We start from the raw sequence: 18750 nt of genomic DNA on the forward strand, positions 1-18750 counted from the left end.
AATTATTATCTAATTTATGAATTGAAATGCAAGTTTACAGATTAAAACTTTTCTATGACAAATCACTAAATTGCATTGATAATTAAAATTTACAAGGCGCAAAAATGTAGAAAAAAGGAGTAACTGCGATATTTTGAATGAGCCCACTTGTAAAAATATTCTTATGAGGACCTATACAGCTCATTGTGGTCATAATATCAGCACAATTGTTCCAGTCTGGCCGCACATGATATTTTCCATTTAAATTAGTATGCGGAAAATGTGACGTTGGGGGCCCCATACATGCAGGGCCCACACTGGGTCAAGAATCCGTATTTGATTCTGGCTTGTCTTTACTGGGTCCCATGAACTCTATTCCGCCAACAGGGATGTCCTTGTCCTTGATAGCTTTCTATAAAAGATAAACAATTAGCCAATGTTAGAATGTTTTCAACAAAATTTTAAGCCTTCTATAGCCAGTAAAATCCATGAGGACTACAGCAAACCACAGCACAGACATGGCATCTTTACTATACTACATTAAAAAGTTTTTGCTTAGTAAACGGGCCAAATTGAAATAGTAACAATTTAAAATGGAACTTCACTCTCTCAATCTACATGAACCAATTTGAATCCTCATGCTGCTAACTTTAGTAAATATATAAGAAAGTATACACTATATTGCCTAAAGTAATGGGAAGCCTGCCTTTACACGCACACTTTATTCATGACCATTCGCATTTGTGAGCTCAGGCACTGATGTCGGACGAGAAGGCCTGGCTTGCAGTCTCCGCTCTAATTCATCCCAAAGTGTTCTATCGGGTTGAGGTCAGGACTCTGTGCAGGTCAGTCAAGTTCCTCCACCCCAAACTCGCTCATCCATGTCTCTATGGACCTTGCTTTGTGCACTGGTGTGCAGTCATGGTGGAACAGAAAAGGGCCATCCCCAAACTGTTCCCACAAAGTTGGGAGCATGAAATTGTCTTGGTGTGCTGATGCCTTAAGAGTTCTCATCACTGAAACAAAGCCCAACCCCTGAAAAACAACCCCACACTATAATTCCCCCTCCACTAAAATTTACACTTTGCACAATGCAGTCAGGCAAGTAGAGAACTCCTGGCAACCGTCAAACCCAGACACGTCCATTGGATTGACAGACAGAGAAGCGTGCTCTAGTGTCCAGTGGCAGCATCCGAAGGTTTACATTGCACTTGGTGATGTAAGGCTTGGATGAAGCTGCTCGGCCATGGAAACCCATTCCATGAAGTTCTCTACACACTGTTGTTGTGCTAATCTGAAGGCCACATGAAGTTTGGAGGTTTTTAGTTATTGACTCTGCAAACAGTTGACGACTTCTGTGCACTGTGTGCTTCAGCATGCGCTGACCCCGCTCTGTCATTTTACATGGCCTACCACTTCATGGCTGAGTTGCTGTTGTTCCCAGCCGCTTCCACTTTGTTATAATACCACTAACAGTTGACTGTGGAATATTTAGTAGCAAGGAAATTTCACGGATGGACTTATTGCACAGGTGGCAGCCTATCACAGTACCACACTTAAATTCACTGAGCTCCTGAGAGTGACCCATTCTTTCACAAATGTTTGTAGAAGAAGTCCACAGCTGTAGTGCTTTATTTTATACACCTGTGGGCATGGAGGCGATTAAAACACCTGAATCCAATGATGTGGAGGGCTGGCCCAATACCTTTGGCAAGATGGTGTATGTTATTTACTTGTTTTAACTGGTTTTGTTTACATTTCTTTAGTTACTTCTTGGTTTCCAGGTCTAGGCAAATGGTGCCATACATCCCACCTGTCTTCAGGAGAGAAGGAGGGGCTTTCTCAACTATGCACACCCTCCTGCCTGCATGTCTGAACTAAGGGCAGATGGATTCCAGTAAGTAAATGCTACATGAATCATCTGCCCTTACTCAAGATGGCCACAACAAGAAATGCTAGAGGGGTGTTTTTCTAAGTGATTGCTCAGCAAAATAAAGCTTGGAGACATGGATGGATGGAGGAATTTGTTTTGAATATTAAAAATAAATTAAATAGCGCTTTTTGTTTGTGGTGCTCAGATACAGCGCAGTTCCACTTTAAAAACAAATGTAATGGTGAACCCTGTAAAGCAGATCAACACGTCATCATATGTACTTCTAACCCGAGCGTTATTTCAGAAAATCTGAAATATGTAAGTGGTGGGGTTGGCCCCCACTCGCTCTTAAAGGATAAGTTCACCTTTTGGGCAAAGAATATCTGCTTGCCGTGCGGGATGTACGAGCAAGCAGATATTCTAACAGGAAGCTTCAATGAACTACCACGGCGCTCCACAGCGCTGTGGTAGTTCATTGAAAACTACAAGCCGACAGCCGCTAAGGCTGTTGGGACTTGCAGTTCATTCATTCACGGAAGTCCGTGAATGAGTGACGCAGTGGTGTGAGTGGAGCCCCACATGCCCGAATTGTTTTAAACTTTGACAGATAGTACTGAGAGAAGGTTCCCCATACTATCTATCACAAGGAGGGGGGGTGGGGGCACAGCTGCAGCTATGGGAACATGTTACATGTTTCACCCTAAATACGGGTGGAACGTGGAACATGTTCCAAAGGTGAACTTATCCTATAAAGCAGGACAGACACCAATAGTACATGTTTAACTGCTTGCCAATTTTGACTTTTTTTTTTACATACATTTATTTATTTATCGAGTTTATATAGCGCCAAAGGGTTTGCTCAGCGCTGTACAATAGAGGGGGGGACAATACATGAAACAGTACAGTAACATCAAACAGCACACAAGGGGTAAGTGGGCCCTACTCTTTCGAGCTTACAATCTAGGAGGGAGGAGGTAGTGGTACAGGAGGAAATGGCTGTGGGGGATGGAGTGGTAGGAGGAGGGAAGGGCAGCGGCTGTTAGGTGAGGGTGGGGTAGGCTTCCCTGAAGAGGTGGGTTTTCAGGGAGCGCCTGAAGGTGAGGAGGAAAGGTGACAGTCTGATGGATTGGGGTAGTGAGTTCCAGAGGATGGGGGAGGACCTGGAGAAGTCTTGCAGTGGTGCGCGGGAGGAGGAGACCAGGGAGCAAGATAGAAGGAGGTCCTGTGAAGAGCAAAGGGTACGGGTAGGGTGGTACCTGGGAATCAGGTCGGTGAGGTAGTTAGGGGCAGTGTTGTGAATGGCCTTATAGGTCAGGGTGAGCAATTTGAATTTAATGCGTTGGGCAATGGGGAGCCAGTGGAGGGAGAGGCAGAGGGGGGTGGCAGAGGTGGAGCGGCTGGTGAGGTGGATGAGTCTGGCCGCTGAGTTCAGGATGGTCTGAAGCGGGGAGAGCTTGCACTGGGATAGGCCGGTGAGTAGGGAGTTGCAGTAGTCGAGGCGTGAGATAATCAGGGAGTGTACGAGTAGTTTAGTGGTGTCTGGGGTAAGGAAGGAGCGTATCTTGGCGATGTTCCGGAGGTGGAGCCTGCATGTGTTTGTGAGTGATTTGATATGAGGTTGAAAGGAAAGGTTTGAGTCCAGAATGACGCCAAGGACCTTGGCTTGCTGGACGGGATTGATGGTGGTGGTGTTGGTAGTGATGGAAAGGATGGGGGGGGGGGCGCGGGCTGGGGGGAAGACGAGTAGCTTGGTTTTGGAGAGGTTTAGCTTGAGGAAATGGAGCGACATCCAGTCAGAGATGTCGTTTAGGAGGTGAGTGATGCGGGCGGAGAATGTGGGGGTGAGGTGAGGGGTGGATAGGTAGATTTGAGTATCATCAGCGTAGAGGTGGTAATTGAAGCCGTGGGAGTGTATGAGTTTGCCAAGGGAGGAGGTGTAGATGGAGAAGAGAAGGGGTCCAAGGACAGAGCCCTGGGGGACCCCAACAGAGAGGGGGAGGGAAGAGGAGGTGGCATCGTTGTAGGAAATGCTGAAGGAGCGTTGGGATAGATAGGACGAGAACCAAGAGAGAGCGCTGTCTCTGATGCCAAGGGAGAGTAGCTTATTAAGGAGGAGGGGGTGGTCGACTGTGTCAAAGGCCGCGGAGAGGTCTAGGAGAAGGAGGACAGAGTAGTCGCCTTTGGCTTTGGCGGTTAGTAGATCGTTGGTGATTTTGAGGAGGGCAGTTTCGGTGGAGTGTAGGGGACGGAAGCCGGACTGTAGTGGGTCAAGGAGGTTGCTGTCAGTTAGGTGGGTGCTTAGGCGATCGAAGACCAAGCGCTCAAGGAGCTTGGAAGTGAGTGGCAGCAGGGAAATTGGTCTGAGGTTGTTGAGGTCAGTGGGGTCCAGGGAGGGCTTTTTGAGTATGGGGGTGATGTGCGCATGTTTTAGGGGGAAGGGGAAGACGCCAGTAGAGAGGGAGAGATTGAAGATGTGGGTAAGGGAGCGGATGAGGGAAGAGGGGGGTGACCGGAGGAGTTGAGAGGGGATAGGGTCCAGGGGGCAGGTGGTGAGGCGGGCTTCTGAGAAGACTCTGGTGACTTCCTCAGTGGTAGTAGGGCTGAAGGAGTGCAGTGATGGGGGGGTTACGGTAGGCAGGGCCTTGGGTGTGGTGGGGGGCAGTGCCGTTGCGAGGTCAGAGGAGGGGAGAGATGAGGGGGTGATGGAAGGGGGGAGGCTAGATGGGGAGGTAGATTGCAAGTTGACTATGTCCTTGCGGATTGCGTCAATCTTGTTGTGGAGATGAGTGGCAATCTCGTGGGCGGTAAGTGAGGTACTGAGTGGAGGAGGGGGGGGGGGGGGAGAGAGCAGGGAGTTGAAGGTGGAGAAGAGTCGGCGAGGGCAGGTGGAGAGGGTGTTGATCAGGTTAACGAAGTAGGCCTGCTTGGCGGCGTGGAGGGAGGAGGTGTAGGTGAGGAAGGCAGATTTGTAGAGGGAGAATGCATGAGGGGACCTGGTTTTGCGCCATAGTCTCTCCAGCGCACGACTGCGACGTTTACATGGTAAAATCAGCATTTTCTTTGTGCTCAAAAATACTTAGGACCATCAAACAAATAATTTTCTGAAAGCAGAGGCCCTGGAGAATAAAATGGTGGCTTTCTGCAATTATGTTTTGGTGCACAAAATTTATGCAGCCTATGTCAAACATGAATTTTCAGGAAAAAAATACACCTAAATGAATTTTAATGCACATAAAACACAATACCTATTTTTTTGCTAAAATAAAAAAAGATGATGTTGTGTTGATTAAACAGATAACAACCACATGAGGATTTCAAATTGTGCACGCCAGTGAAATGGCATCAAATTACAGTACCTAAAACTGTCCATTGGTGACGCTTTAAAAGCCTTTACAGGGTAACAGTTTAGAGAGAATCGTGAATTAGTCGATGGAATTATTGCTCTCACTTCGACCATCACAGTGATATCTCACATGTGTGATGCAGTTGCTGTTTACATGCGCTTGCCATATACTGTGCGTGTTTGTATTTGCTTGTATGCGTGAGGAAAGGTGGGGCGGTTGTTTTAAAAATAATATTTTGTTATCTAAATTTATTTTTTGTGCGCTTAATTTTTTTTTTAATTTAACTTTATTGCTATCAAAACAAGGTGAACAAACCCCCTTGTGATAGCGTTAGGCAGTGACAGGTACTTTTCATGGAGACATAAGGGTTCTATTAGATTCTGTTTTTTAGCTGTTGCCTTTGCAAAGCCAATATAAGCATCACAGAACTGGCAGTGCTTACGCTGCCATTACTGTTGCAATATGTAAACCAAAAGAGCTAGGTGTGTGCATGTGTGGAACTGGCACGGCTGAACTACACAAGGTGGCGGCCCAGAAGAGACATGGGGCTCCAAAAGAGCAACAAAATGCAAGGAAAGGTAAGCATGCACAGAAGAGCCTTCTTCTGACCCTCCCTGCTACATATTTGGAAATCATTTTTTGTGGGGGAGAACTTTTTCAGCAGGCACTTGCTCCCCACTTCCTTATTCCTCAACTATTCCAACTACAGCACAATCAGCCTGCCCATACAGTGGATATAAATAGACTACACCCCCCTATTAAAATGTCAGGTCTCTGTAATGTAAACAAATGAGACAAAGATAAATCATTTCAGAACTTTTTCCACCTTTAATGTAACCTATAAATTGTACAACTCAGTTGAACAACAAACCAAAGTCGTTTAGGTGGAAGGAAGTAAAAATAAAAAAAGTAAAATAATATGGTTGCATAAGTGTGCACACCCTTAAACTAATACTTTGTTGAAGCACCTTTTGATGCGATTCCAGCACTCAGTCTTTTTGGGTATGAGTCTATCAGCATGGCACATCTTGACTTGGCAATATATGCCCACTCTTCCTTGCAAAAACACTCCAAATCTGTCAGATTGCGAGGGTATCTCCTGTGCACAGCCCTCTTCAGATCACCCCACAGATTTTTGATTGGATTCAGGTCTGGGCCATTCCAAAACTTAATTCTTCTTCTGGTGAAGCCATTCCTTTGTTGATTTGGATGCATGCTTTGGATCGTTGTCATGCTGAAAGATGAAGTTCCTCTTCATGTTCAGTTTTCTAGCAGAAGCCTGAAGGTTTGTACCAATATTGACTGGTATATGGAACTGTTCATAATTCCCTCTACCTTGACTAAGGCCCCAGTTCCAGCTGAAGAAAAACAGCCCCAAAGCATGATGCTGCCACCACCATGCTTCACTGTGGGTATGGTGTTATTTTAGTGATGTGCAGTGTTGTTTTTGCACCAAACATCTTTTAGAATTATGGCCAAAAAGTTCAACCTTGGTTTCATCAGACCAGAACACATTTTCCCACATGCTTTTAGAAGACTTCAGATGTGTTTTTGAAGAATTTAGCCGGGCTTGGATGTTTTTCTTCGTAAGAAAAGGCTTCCGTCTTGCCACTCTACCCCATAGCCCAGACATATGAAGAATACGGGAGATTGTTGTCACATGTACCACACAGCCAGTACTTGCCAGATATTCCTGCAGCTCCTTTAATGTTGCTGTAGGCCTCTTGGCAGCTTCCCAGACCAGTTTTCTTCTGGTCTTTTCATCAATTTTGGAGGGATGTCCAGTTCTTGGTAATGTCACTTTTGCGTCATATTTTCTCCTCTTGATAATGACTGTGTTCACTGTGTTCCATGGTATATCTAATGCCTTGGAAATTCTTTTGTACCCTTCTCCTGAATGATACCTTTTAACATTGAGATCCCTCTGATGCTTTGGAAGCTCTCTGCGGACCATAGCATTTGCTGTAGGATGGGACTAAGAAAATGTCAGGAAAGACCTACTAGAACAGCTGAACTTTTTGGGGGGTTAATCAGAGGCACTTTAAATGATGGCAGGTGTGTACTGACTCCTATTTAACATGATTTTGAATGTGATTGCTTAATTCTGAACACAGCTACATCCCCAGTTATAAGAGGGTGTGCACACTTATGCAACCGCATTTTAGTTTTTTATGTTTACTTCCCCCCTAAAAGATTTCAGTTTATTTTTCAATTGAGTTGTACAGTTTATAGGTCACATTAAAAAGGCGGAAAAAGTTCTGAATTGATTTTTGTCTCATTTTTCTTTACATCACAGAAACCTAACATCTTAACAGGGGTATGTAGACTTTTTATATCCACTGTAGATGGATGGAATCTCGGATAGTCCTTGATGAACTGTCCAAAATTTGATGCATCCATGGCTGGCTTTAGCTCCAACTGTCCAACACCCACCAGATCCCTTGCTGGTGCAGTATTTCCTACCCAGGTTCTTACAGGCGATGGTCTTCATGCAGTTTGACTGGCTGGTGCATGACCACACTACTCCCCACACACAGGCAGCATGTACTGGAATGTAACCTGAACTGCTCAGTGTACATTTTGCAGAGGATTGCAAATAGGCAGGTAAGTGTACATAAAGTACATCATGTCTCTTCTGCAATAAAGACCTGCTTGTTTGCATTTTGTTTTACACTTTAACCACTTCCCCATTGTAATATAGCCAAATGGCAGCTACAGCACGGTCGTCCAATTTTAGGACAGCGTCATACGACGTCCTCATAGAATGCTCCCCCAGAGCTGTCTGTGATCAGCTGCGACCTTTGGACACAGCTGATCACATGACATGGTAAAAGGTCACAGCGGCCTTGTACCACATGATCAGCTGTGTCTAATCACAGCTGACCACCATGTAAATACACTTGCTGCTTATCGCCAGTACTTTCCTCATGCTGTCACAGCTGTGGAAAGTACAGCCTTTAACTGGCAACTGTCAAAGCAGATATCTGCCCTGATGATCAGTGCATCCCCAGAAGTGCCCATCAGTGCTACATATTAGTGCCCATCACTGCCGCCTATCAGTGCTTCCTCTTTAAGTGTGCCTTGTTTCACTTTTTAGGTGAAGTTCCGTTTCCACATAGACAACGTTGTAAGGGGTTTTGTTTTGTCTATTTTGTATTTCCTGTATCCTGTCCCACTGATACAGGAAGTGAAAGTAATGTCCCCAATGGAGACATACAGAGCAGAACAAAGTTGACAAGACCTTCTAACTCTCCCACATACTGTAAAGGCCCTCGTATGCCTTGATTCAGTCCCCCTGACTGAGGTAGGTCTCACCTGGACACAGGTACGGTACCGCTGGAAGAGCTCTATGCACGGGTCCCCGCTGCCCTCCCCTTTCAGGAACTTCTCGGCGAACCACCGGTTGAAGCACTGGTCATACTCCCGCTTCATGTCTGTGCACTCCTCACCCACACTGTTCATGTCGGTGCCTGGGTCACTACCGAACAGCGCACACCATAGCCAACAAATGCCTCCTGTGCCCTCTCTAAAGATGGCTGCTCTTTGTTCAAGGTCACGTTAGCCGTCGCGCCGTTTCCAACGTCACTGGAAGGCGACCCTTGTGGAAATGTGGGTGCAGAAGGCAGCTGTGAGGCACTGGAGGGTGGCTGGGTTTATACGGCTCAGGTCCTCGCACAGTAAGGTACCAGAGAGCTCACTGTCCTCCAGCTGATTAGAGACTACATGTCCCAGCAGGCTCTCTACACAGTGCGATGGAGAACTGGCTGGGACTTGTAGTGCCTGAGTAGCTGGATATTATACACCTGATCTCTTGAATGTGGTCTGGATAATATACGTCTGCTATAATGAATGTGGTCTGGATATTATACACCTGATGTTTTGAATGTGGTCTGGGTATTATACGCCTGATATAATGAATGTGGTCTGGATATTATACACCTGATGTTTTGAATGTGGTCTGGGTATTATACGTCTGCTATAATGAATGTGGTCTGGGTATTATACGCCTGATATAATGAATGTGGTCTGGGTATTATACGCCCGATATGAGTGTGGTCTCGGTATTATACGCCCGATATAATGAATGCGGTCCGGGTATTATATGTCTGATATAATGAATGTGGTCTGGGCATTATAGGCCCGATATAATGAATGTGGTCTGGGCATTATAGGCCCGATATAATGAATGTGGTCTGGGTATTATAGGCCTGATATAATGAATGTGATCTGGGTATTATAGGCCCGATATAATGAATGTGGTCTGGGTATTATAGGCCCGATATAATGAATGTGGTCTGGGTATTATAGGCCCGATATAATGAATGTGGTCCGGGTATTATATATCTGATATAATGAATGTGGTCTGGGTATTATATATCTGATATAATGAATGTGGTCTGGGTATTATATATCTGATATAATGAATGTGGTCTGGGTATTATATATCTGATATAATGAATGTGGTCTGCGTATTATGGGCCCGATATAATGAATGTGGTCTGGGTATTATACGCCCGATATAATGAATGTGGTCCGGGTATTATATATCTGATATAATGAATGTGGTCCGGGTATTATATATCTGATATAATGAATGTGGTCCGGGTATTATATATCTGATATAATGAATGTGGTCCGGGTATTATATATCTGATATAATGAATGTGGTCCGGGTATTATATATCTGATATAATGAATGTGGTCCGGGTATTATATATCTGATATAATGAATGTGGTCCGGGTATTATATATCTGATATAATGAATGTGGTCCGGGTATTATATGTCTGATATAATGGATGTGGTCCGGGTATTATATGTCTGATATAATGGATGTGGTCCGGGTATTATATGTCTGATATAATGGATGTGGTCCGGGTATTATATGTCTGATATAATGGATGTGGTCCGGGTATTATATGTCTGATATAATGGATGTGGTCCGGGTATTATATGTCTGATATAATGGATGTGGTCCGGGTATTATATGTCTGATATAATGGATGTGGTCCGGGTATTATATGTCTGATATAATGGATGTGGTCCGGGTATTATATGTCTGATATAATGGATGTGGTCCGGGTATTATATGTCTGATATAATGAATGTGGTCCGGGTATTATATGTCTGATATAATGAATGTGGTCTGCGTATTATACGTTCAATATAATGAATGTGGTCTGCGTATTATGTGTTCAATATAATGAATGTGGTCTGCGTATTATGTGTCCAATATAATGAATTTAGTCTGCGTATTATACGTCACATATAATGAATGTGGTCTGGGTATTATACACTCTATATAATGAATGTGGTCTGGATATTATACGTCTGATATAATGTGGTCTGGGTATTATAGGCCCGATATAATGAATGTGGTCTGGGTATTATAGGCCCGATATAATGAATGTGGTCTGGGTATTATACGCCTCATGTAATGAATGTGGTCTGGGTATTATAGGCCCAATATAATGAATGTGGTCTGGGTATTATACGCTCTATATAATGAATGTGGTCTGGGTATTATACGCCTCATGTAATGAATGTGGTCTGGGTATTATACGCCTCATGTAATGAATGTGGTCTGGGTATTATAGGCCCAATATAATGAATGTGGTCTCGGTATTATACGCCTGTCTTGGAAATTCGCTTTGAACGAATTTCTCCTTACCGTGAGTACTCGCAGTTGGATGCGCAGCAATCCCCCATAAAGCTGTGCGAATCTCGCTTACCATGACTGCAGCTAAACTCCACCAATCCTGCACCTCCAACTGGGTTAGCTATCTCAGATTTGTGGGGAAATGGAGCTCCAGTTACCTAGAAATGATCACACGACACTCTCAGGTTGCTGTTGGAATTCACATAGAGACCGATCCAACCCCAGCCTCCGATTTTTATTACAAACACACACAGGCCCCCCACATGAGTCAGGTCAATCCCCTCCCACAGAACAATGCATGGGGAGTGCCTATACACAGGATGTACATTCCGATTGGAGCGTAGCCTTTCCTATTATCTATCACCAGTCCTCCCCTCCCTCCATGAGCTCTCTGAGGGAAGCAACCTTCCCCCTCCTATTAGCTCCTAGTGGTTTGTAAATTCTCTGTACAAGCATCCCCTAGATTAAACAGTGCCAGTCTGTATCTGAATGGGCCCGATACGATCTTTATTAAAACACATCCATCCAGATACAGTTTCAGGTCGGTAATGGCTTGTAAGATATACATGAGCCTACACACGGAGTTCGCACTGCTTGGCGCCTTGCGGTACTATGCTGCTGATATGTGGATACAGGCCCGCGGCCTACCGCCGGCGGCATTCGCATCGAATGCCGTGGTGGTATACACGCCGGTCTATAAGCGCAGATCTGCCATCTCATCCGTTACTGAGCTGAGTACTGTAATATATACATTGTAAATGCGCATGGCCTAATTGCAGCCTTCAGAGCTTTAATTAAGCCACACGAGAGACATATGAATAACACTCATATATGACACATTTAAAGTTCAACCTGTAATAGAAAATTTCCATGACACGCCTCATGTAATGAATGTGGTCTCGGTATTATAGGCCCGATATAATGAATGTGATCTGGGTATTATAGGCCCGATATAATGAATGTGGTCTGGGTATTATAGGCCCGATATAATGAATGTGGTCTGGGTATTATAGGCCCGATATAATGAATGTGGTCTGGGTATTATAGGCCCGATATAATGAATATGATCTGGGTATTATAGGCCTGATATAATGAATGTGATCTGGGTATTATAGGCCCGATATAATGAATGTGGTCTGGGCATTATAGGCCTGATATAATGAATGTGATCTGGGTATTATAGGCCTGATATAATGAATGTGGTCTGGGTATTATACGCCTCATGTAATGAATGTGGTCTGGGTATTATAGGCCCGATATAATGAATGTGGTCTGGGCATTATAGGCCCGATATAATGAATGTGGTCTGGGTATTATAGGCCGATATAATGAATGTGGTCTGGGCATTATAGGCCCGATATAATGAATGTGATCTGGTCATTATAGGCCGATATAATGAATGTGGTCTGGGCATTATAGGCCCGATATAATGAATGTGGTCTGGGCATTATAGGCCCGATATAATGAATGTGGTCTGGGTATTATAGGCCGATATAATGAATGTGGTCTGGGTATTATAGACCCGATATAATGAATGTGGTCTGGGCATTATAGGCCCGATATAATGAATGTGGTCTGGGCATTATAGGCCCGATATAATGAATGTGGTCTGGGCATTATAGGCCCGATATAATGAATGTGGTCCGGGTATTATATGTCTGATATAATGAATGTGGTCCGGGTATTATAGGCCCGATACAATGAATGTGGTCTGGGTATTATAGGCCCGATATAATGAATGTGGTCTGGGTATTGTACGCCTCATGTCATAAATGTGGCCTGGTTTTTATACAGCCATGGCCGAAAATGATGTCACCCTTGCACGTATATCAGATAATGCATCACTTCACCAAGAAAAGTGTTGCAATTACAAATATTTAGGCATTCTCATGTTTTTTCTTTTGTTTGTATTGGTATGACATAAAAAAAAAATGGAGAAACAACAAACCAAATCTGAAACATTCCATGCAAAACCGCAAAAATGGACTGGACAAAATACTCCTCAATGTAATATTTCGTAGCATACCCCTATGGAAAAAATAACTGAGATCAGTCGCTTCCTGTAACCATCAATGAGTTTCTTACATCCCTCTATTGCAGGGGTGGGCAACTGTGGCCCTCCAGCTGTTGTAGAACTACAATTCCCATGAGGCATTGCAAAACTGACATTTACAAGCATGACTCCCAAAGGCAGAGGCATGATGGGACTTGTAGTTCACCAACAGCTGGAGGGCCACAGTTGCCCACCCCTGATCTATTGGAATTTTGTACCACTCTTCTTTTGCCAACTGCTCCAGGTCTCTCATATTGGATGGATTCCTTTTCCCAACTGCTGTTTTGAGATCTCTCCACAGGTGCTCTATGGGATTGAGATCTGGACTCATTGTTGGCCAGTTCAGTACTCTCCAGCTCTTTGTGTGAAACCATTTCTGGGTGCTCTTTGACGTGTGCTTTGGGTCATTGTCCTGCTGTAAGACCCATGACCTCTGACGGAGACCTAACGTTTTGACACTGGGGACAACATTGCATGCCAGAGTTATTTGGTAGTCTTCAGATTTCATAATGTCATGCCAAGACATCCAGCGCTTGACGTACAAAACATCAGTGAACCTCCACCGTGTTTGACTGTATTCTTTTCTTTTACCACTTGCCCTCCAGAGGATTTACCCCCTTTAACCACTTGCCCTCCTGAGGATTTATCCCCTTTAACCACTTGCCCTCGTGAGGATTTACCCCCCTTTCTGACCAGTTCTCTTTTTGCTACTTGGCGCTGCACTAATTCAACTGATAATTGCGCGGTCATGCAATGCTGCACCCAAACAAAATTTACTTCCTTTTTTTCACACAAATAGAGCTTTCTTTCGGTGGTATTTGATCACCTGTGCACTTTTAATTTTTCATGCTATAAACAAAAAAAGACCAAACATTTTGAAGATATTTTTTACTTTCAGCTATAAAAAATATATAGTAAACTCAGTTAGTTATAAATTTAGGCCAAAATGTATTCTGCTACATGTTTTTGATAAAAAAAAATCCCAATAAGTGTATATTGATTGCTTTGTGTGAATGTTATAGCGTCTACAAACAATGGTATAGATACTGCAATTTACGCCATTTTTTTGCTATACAGCCCTGCGCTAGTTTAACAGACAATTGCGCAGTCATGCAATACGGTATATAAATTACATTTATGTCCTTCTTTTCACACAAATAGAGCTTTTTTTTTGGTGGTATTTGATCATCTGTGCACTTTTTATTTTTGGCGCTATAAACAAAAAAATTTTGAATAAAAAAAACATTTTGAAGAAAAAAACTATATTTTCTCATTTCGTCATAAAAAATATCCCAAAAAAACTAAAATTTCGTCATAAATTTAGGCCAAAATGTATTCTACTACATGTTTTTGGTTAAAAAAAATCCCAATAAGTGTATATTTATTGCTTTGTGTGAAAGTTATAGCGTCTACAAACTATGGTATAGATAATGGAATTTACACAGCTTTTACTTTCTGACTGCTCATCACATTTCTTGAGGTGCTAAAATACCAGGATAGAACAAACACCCCCAAATTACCCCTTTTCAGAAAGTAGACACCCTAAGATATCTGCTGAGAGGCATATTGAGTCCATGGAAGATTTTTTTTTTTCTACAAGTTTCTGCAAAATGACAAAAACATATATATATATTTTTTTTTTTACACAAAGTTGTCATTTAAATGATATATTTCTCACACAAGCCATGGGTATATGGGGAATTACACCCCAAAATACATTCTGCTACTTCTACCGAGTATGGGGATACCACATGTGTGAGACTTTTTGGGAGCCTGAAATCCAATGACCCCTTTGAAAGCCTGAAGGTGCGTAACTTCCTCATTTCACTTCCTCACTACCTGTCACAATTTCGGAGGCAAAATACTCACCATGTTTTTTATCAAATTCCTTGGGGTGTCTACTTTCCAAAAAGGGGTCATTTGGGGGGGTTTGGTGCTATCCTGGCATTTCAGGGCCTCTGAAACTGTGATAAGTAGTCATTTTCCAAATACTTGTGGTAAAAAAATAGATTCTTCTATTGATTCAACATGCCTCTCAGCAAATAGTTTGGGGTGTCTACTTTCCAAAAAGGGGTAGTTTTTTGGGGTGGGGGAATTTTATGCCCGGCATTAGAAGTTTATGCCACACATCACTCACTCTTCTAACCACCTGAAGATCAAGCCTTTTCTGGCACTTTTAGTTCACATAACAAAAATCAGTATTTTTTGCTAGGAAATTAATTTAAACCCCCAAACATTATATATTTTTTTAAAGCAGACACTCTAGTGAATAAAATGGTGGGTGCTGCAATTTATGTCACATAGTACTCACGCAGCGATTTTTCAAAAGCAAATTTAAAAAAAAATAATTTTACTTTGAATGCACAAAAACACACTATATTGGCAAATTATTTGGTAAAATATAAATGATGATGGTATGCTGAGTAAATAGATACCAAACATGACATGATTTAAAACTGCGCATGCCCCGTGCAATGGTGACAAACTGCATATGTTTTTAATATCCATAGGCAATGTTTTAAAGGCCTTGGGGGCGGGGGGTGAGGGTGCTTTTTCTTTTTTTTCTTTTTTTTTTTTTTGCTATTTTGATTTTATGAATTAATTTTACACTGTCCCTTTTCATATTTTTTTTCATTTTTTTATCACTTTTAATGCTGTCACAGGGAATGCAAATATACCCTATAACTTCAATGGGCATTGTCTTATATTCTTTTTTGAGAAATCTGGGGTCTATCAGACCCTAGATATCTCCTCTGCCTTTACATTATCTAATCAAACCAAGATCAGTGTGATCAGATGCTTTCCCAATTTACAAATGGCACTGTTTATATCCTGCAAAACTGAAGCTTCTGATTTCTTAGACTATAGAGATGATTGGCACCATTCCGGTCTCCAATCAGCTCTATGGTCAGCTGGCAGAAACACCGTCTGCATTCTCAGGTTCCCCCGATGGCACGGGACTGCCCAAGAAGGCCGTAGAAGGCAGCGGGGGAGAGGGAGCATCATCTCCCGCTGCTTGTAAAAGCAATCATGCAGCTAATTAGCCACTAGGATTGCTTTTACATGAACAAAATGATACCAGGATGATGTCTGCAGCTGTAGGCATCATTCTGGTATAACAGGATGTACTAGTACATCGCTGATCCTTGTTGGGTATATATGCTATGTTCTTGTTTGTTTGTTTTTTTGTTTTTTTTTTCTTTTTTGTATGCAACCTATGGGCTGAATGGAAAGAAAAAAATAGTGGCACGCTTGAATAAAAATTGTCCACGTATAAGTAGTACCCTATATGGAAAAAGGATGACACCAAGTCCCAAATTATCTTGCCACTGCTCCCCATGTAGTCTGGGCATCTGGGGGGCTCCACGTGACTATCTTTTCCCTCGTAAATCCAAAACTTAATTGTATAGCCTGTTGCCCTCTCACAGGTCTTCTACATCTTGACCCCATATCTGGCACGCTTGCTGGGGAGAAATTGAATGCAAGGCAGCCAGAAAAATTAAAGAGGGACTCATCAATGCAGATGTTTTGCTGGGGAGTATAGACATCTGCAAATTTTTGGTTAAGGTGATTTGCGAGGGGCTGAATTTTGTGGAGCATGAAAATTCAGGGTCACCTCGAAGACTACAGAGTGTATTGTCGCTGAAATGCATAAAACACATTATACTCTCATATTTATGCCTGGCCATGGCAGCATAGATCACGGGCATATGATGAATCGGGTCTGTGGACCAATACATCCGCAATTAATTTTTTTAGTAATGCCCATGTTGAGGGTTAGGCCCAAAAAAATTTAAATTTGGAAACCATAATGGGTTTCCATGCGAATGGTCTGGCAAGGTTTGAATTTGGGTTGGCGGCAATAAATTGTTGAGCATATAAAATGTTTTGATTCACAATCAATGCTTACAGATATTCCGTGAAAAACAGCTCCAAAAAGGTCAAAGGGAGTAGTTAAATTTGCTGTTTCCACCTGAATTCCGGGTTGGGCAGTGAATGGGGGAAGTACAGGTGATGCAGAATTTGTGCGCTGCCAATCAGGATTTGCAAGCACATCCAGAAGGATATAAAGATATTTGAAAGAAGCGCCTTAGTACTAATTTGATAAGCTGCTATGCACAAATGAGGTACCAATAACCCCTAAAAGTCAGTAATATTTATAAATAAACAAAATGGAAAATATTGGATTAAATAAAATAGATAAAAAGTCCTGCACATCAATAAAAGAGTATAGGTGCTCAGGTGTCTTTAATGATCCTGGTATCCGTGTGAATATATGATAAAGCAATGTGCACTCACCGGATGCGCATAAAGTATGCGCCTTTGTATATAAATAATCCAGATGTCATCCGGTAATGGGTGGTCCTCCCTCTACTGTGTATGAGGCTGTTGGTCCTCTCCTACTGGGGGTCCACCTGATGATTACTGGTGAGTGGTATCCCTCTGGTTGGACCAGGGTCCCTTCAGTACATCCAGGAGTGTGTCTGTGAATTAGAATGCTCCCCCAAGGGGTAACAAAGGTACTCCCATAGTGTAGTAGTTGGTAAAAACGAAATTTATTAGAGGTACATCAGGTGCATAAAATCGTTGCAGACAGTTATCAGTGCATAACTAACCGTCTGGAATGTTAAGATGGCCGCCAGAGCTCCGCGTTGCTCTGGCGGCGTGACTTCACGGCGTGGTGTGGCTCCTCCTTACGCGTATCGTGCTCCGGCACGTCTTCAGAGGGGGGTTGTCAAACGTATGCACCTGATGTACCTCTAATAAATTTTGTTTTTACCAACTACTACACTATGGGAGTACCTTTGTTACCCCTTGGGGGAGCATTCTAATTCACAGACACACTCCTGGATGTACTGAAGGGACCCTGGTCCAACCAGAGGGATACCACTCACCAGTAATCATCAGGTGGACCCCCAGTAGGAGAGGACCAACAGCCTCATACACAGTAGAAGGAGGACCACCCATTACCGGATGACATCTGGATTATTTATATACAAAGGCGCATACTTTATGCGTGTCCGGTGAGTGCGCATTGCTTTATCATATATTCACACGGATACCAGGATCATTAAAGACACCTAAGCACCTATACTCTTTTATTGATGTGCAGGACTTTTTATCTATTTTATTTAATCCAATATTTTCCATTTTGTTTATTTATAAGTGCTGCACTTTATATATATATATATATATATATATATATATATATATATTACATCCAGAAGGATACTAGGGGCTCTACGGGCCTGTCTGCGAATTCTTGGTGGTTGCGGGACAATACTTGTGCTCACCACCGCACCTGCTTGCACTGCACTTATGGGACTCACCACGTCACCAAGTGATACTGCAGTGCTGATATGTGAAAGACCAGGATGTACTAGGTCACTGGGGCTCGTTAGTTCACCAAAAGGTAGCGTGGCAGTAGTACTGGCACTCTGCTGCATATGAGAGTCATCAAAATTTACCGGCAAGTGCTAACAGAGATCAGGCCTGATTCTGCCAACACTGCAGTTTTGTGTGCGGTTTTGTGTGCAGTGTATCAAGTGACAGTGACCTACTGACACTGCACTTGCTGGGGGAGAAGGGGGGGGAGGGTAAGCATAGGAGCTAAACGCAGGCACTGGCAGGTGTCGGGGCTGATCCCGCTAACGCTGTGTTTTTGGGGACGCTATACGAATGTGAACGCCGGTATAGTGCTGATCTGATCAAAGATATTGATCCATTCAGACACTATACTAACAATTGAGGTTTATTGTGTATGAGCGTCTTCCTGGTAATCAAGGGGTGAAATGTGATTACTGGTGTTCTGACGGGCAATCTGACGCTATCTGGTAGGGGCG

The 18750-nt window shown here is 43.1% G+C and overlaps 2 protein-coding genes across 2 annotated transcripts in view; one reads left to right on the forward strand and one right to left on the reverse strand.

Moving 5' to 3' along the window:
* Positions 1-8746, reverse strand: TRIAP1 (TP53 regulated inhibitor of apoptosis 1). The gene is made up of 2 exons (XM_089653291.1): positions 8512-8746; positions 1-391 (listed from the first exon to the last, which is right to left on the reverse strand). Exons 1-2 carry the CDS (start codon positions 8656-8658, stop codon positions 302-304), a joined length of 237 nt encoding a protein of 78 aa, XP_089509417.1. The 5' UTR covers positions 8659-8746; the 3' UTR covers positions 1-301.
* The window catches only part of GATC (glutamyl-tRNA amidotransferase subunit C), a 27679-nt gene continuing 17667 nt past the window's right edge, over positions 8739-18750 (forward strand). Inside the window, exon 1 of the mRNA XM_089653290.1 lies at positions 8739-8878. Coding sequence (XP_089509416.1) covers positions 8804-8878 — 75 coding nt within the window. The 5' untranslated portion in view covers positions 8739-8803. The remainder of the gene's footprint in view (positions 8879-18750) is intronic.

This window comes from Staurois parvus, unplaced genomic scaffold (assembly GCF_062004578.1).
Source record: "Staurois parvus isolate SC_StPar_1 unplaced genomic scaffold, SC_StPar_1.0 ptg000704l, whole genome shotgun sequence".
NCBI classification, from domain to species: domain Eukaryota; kingdom Metazoa; phylum Chordata; class Amphibia; order Anura; family Ranidae; genus Staurois; species Staurois parvus.

Bases quoted from the DNA above. Each gene is read 5' to 3' on its own strand.
- TRIAP1 (XM_089653291.1), bottom strand. From the start codon at position 8,658: ATGAACAGTGTGGGTGAGGAGTGCACAGACATGAAGCGGGAGTATGAC. The intron at 392-8,511 runs GTGAGACCTACC...TATCTTTTATAG, and splicing joins GGTACCGTACCTGTGTCCAG to AAAGCTATCAAGGACAAGGA.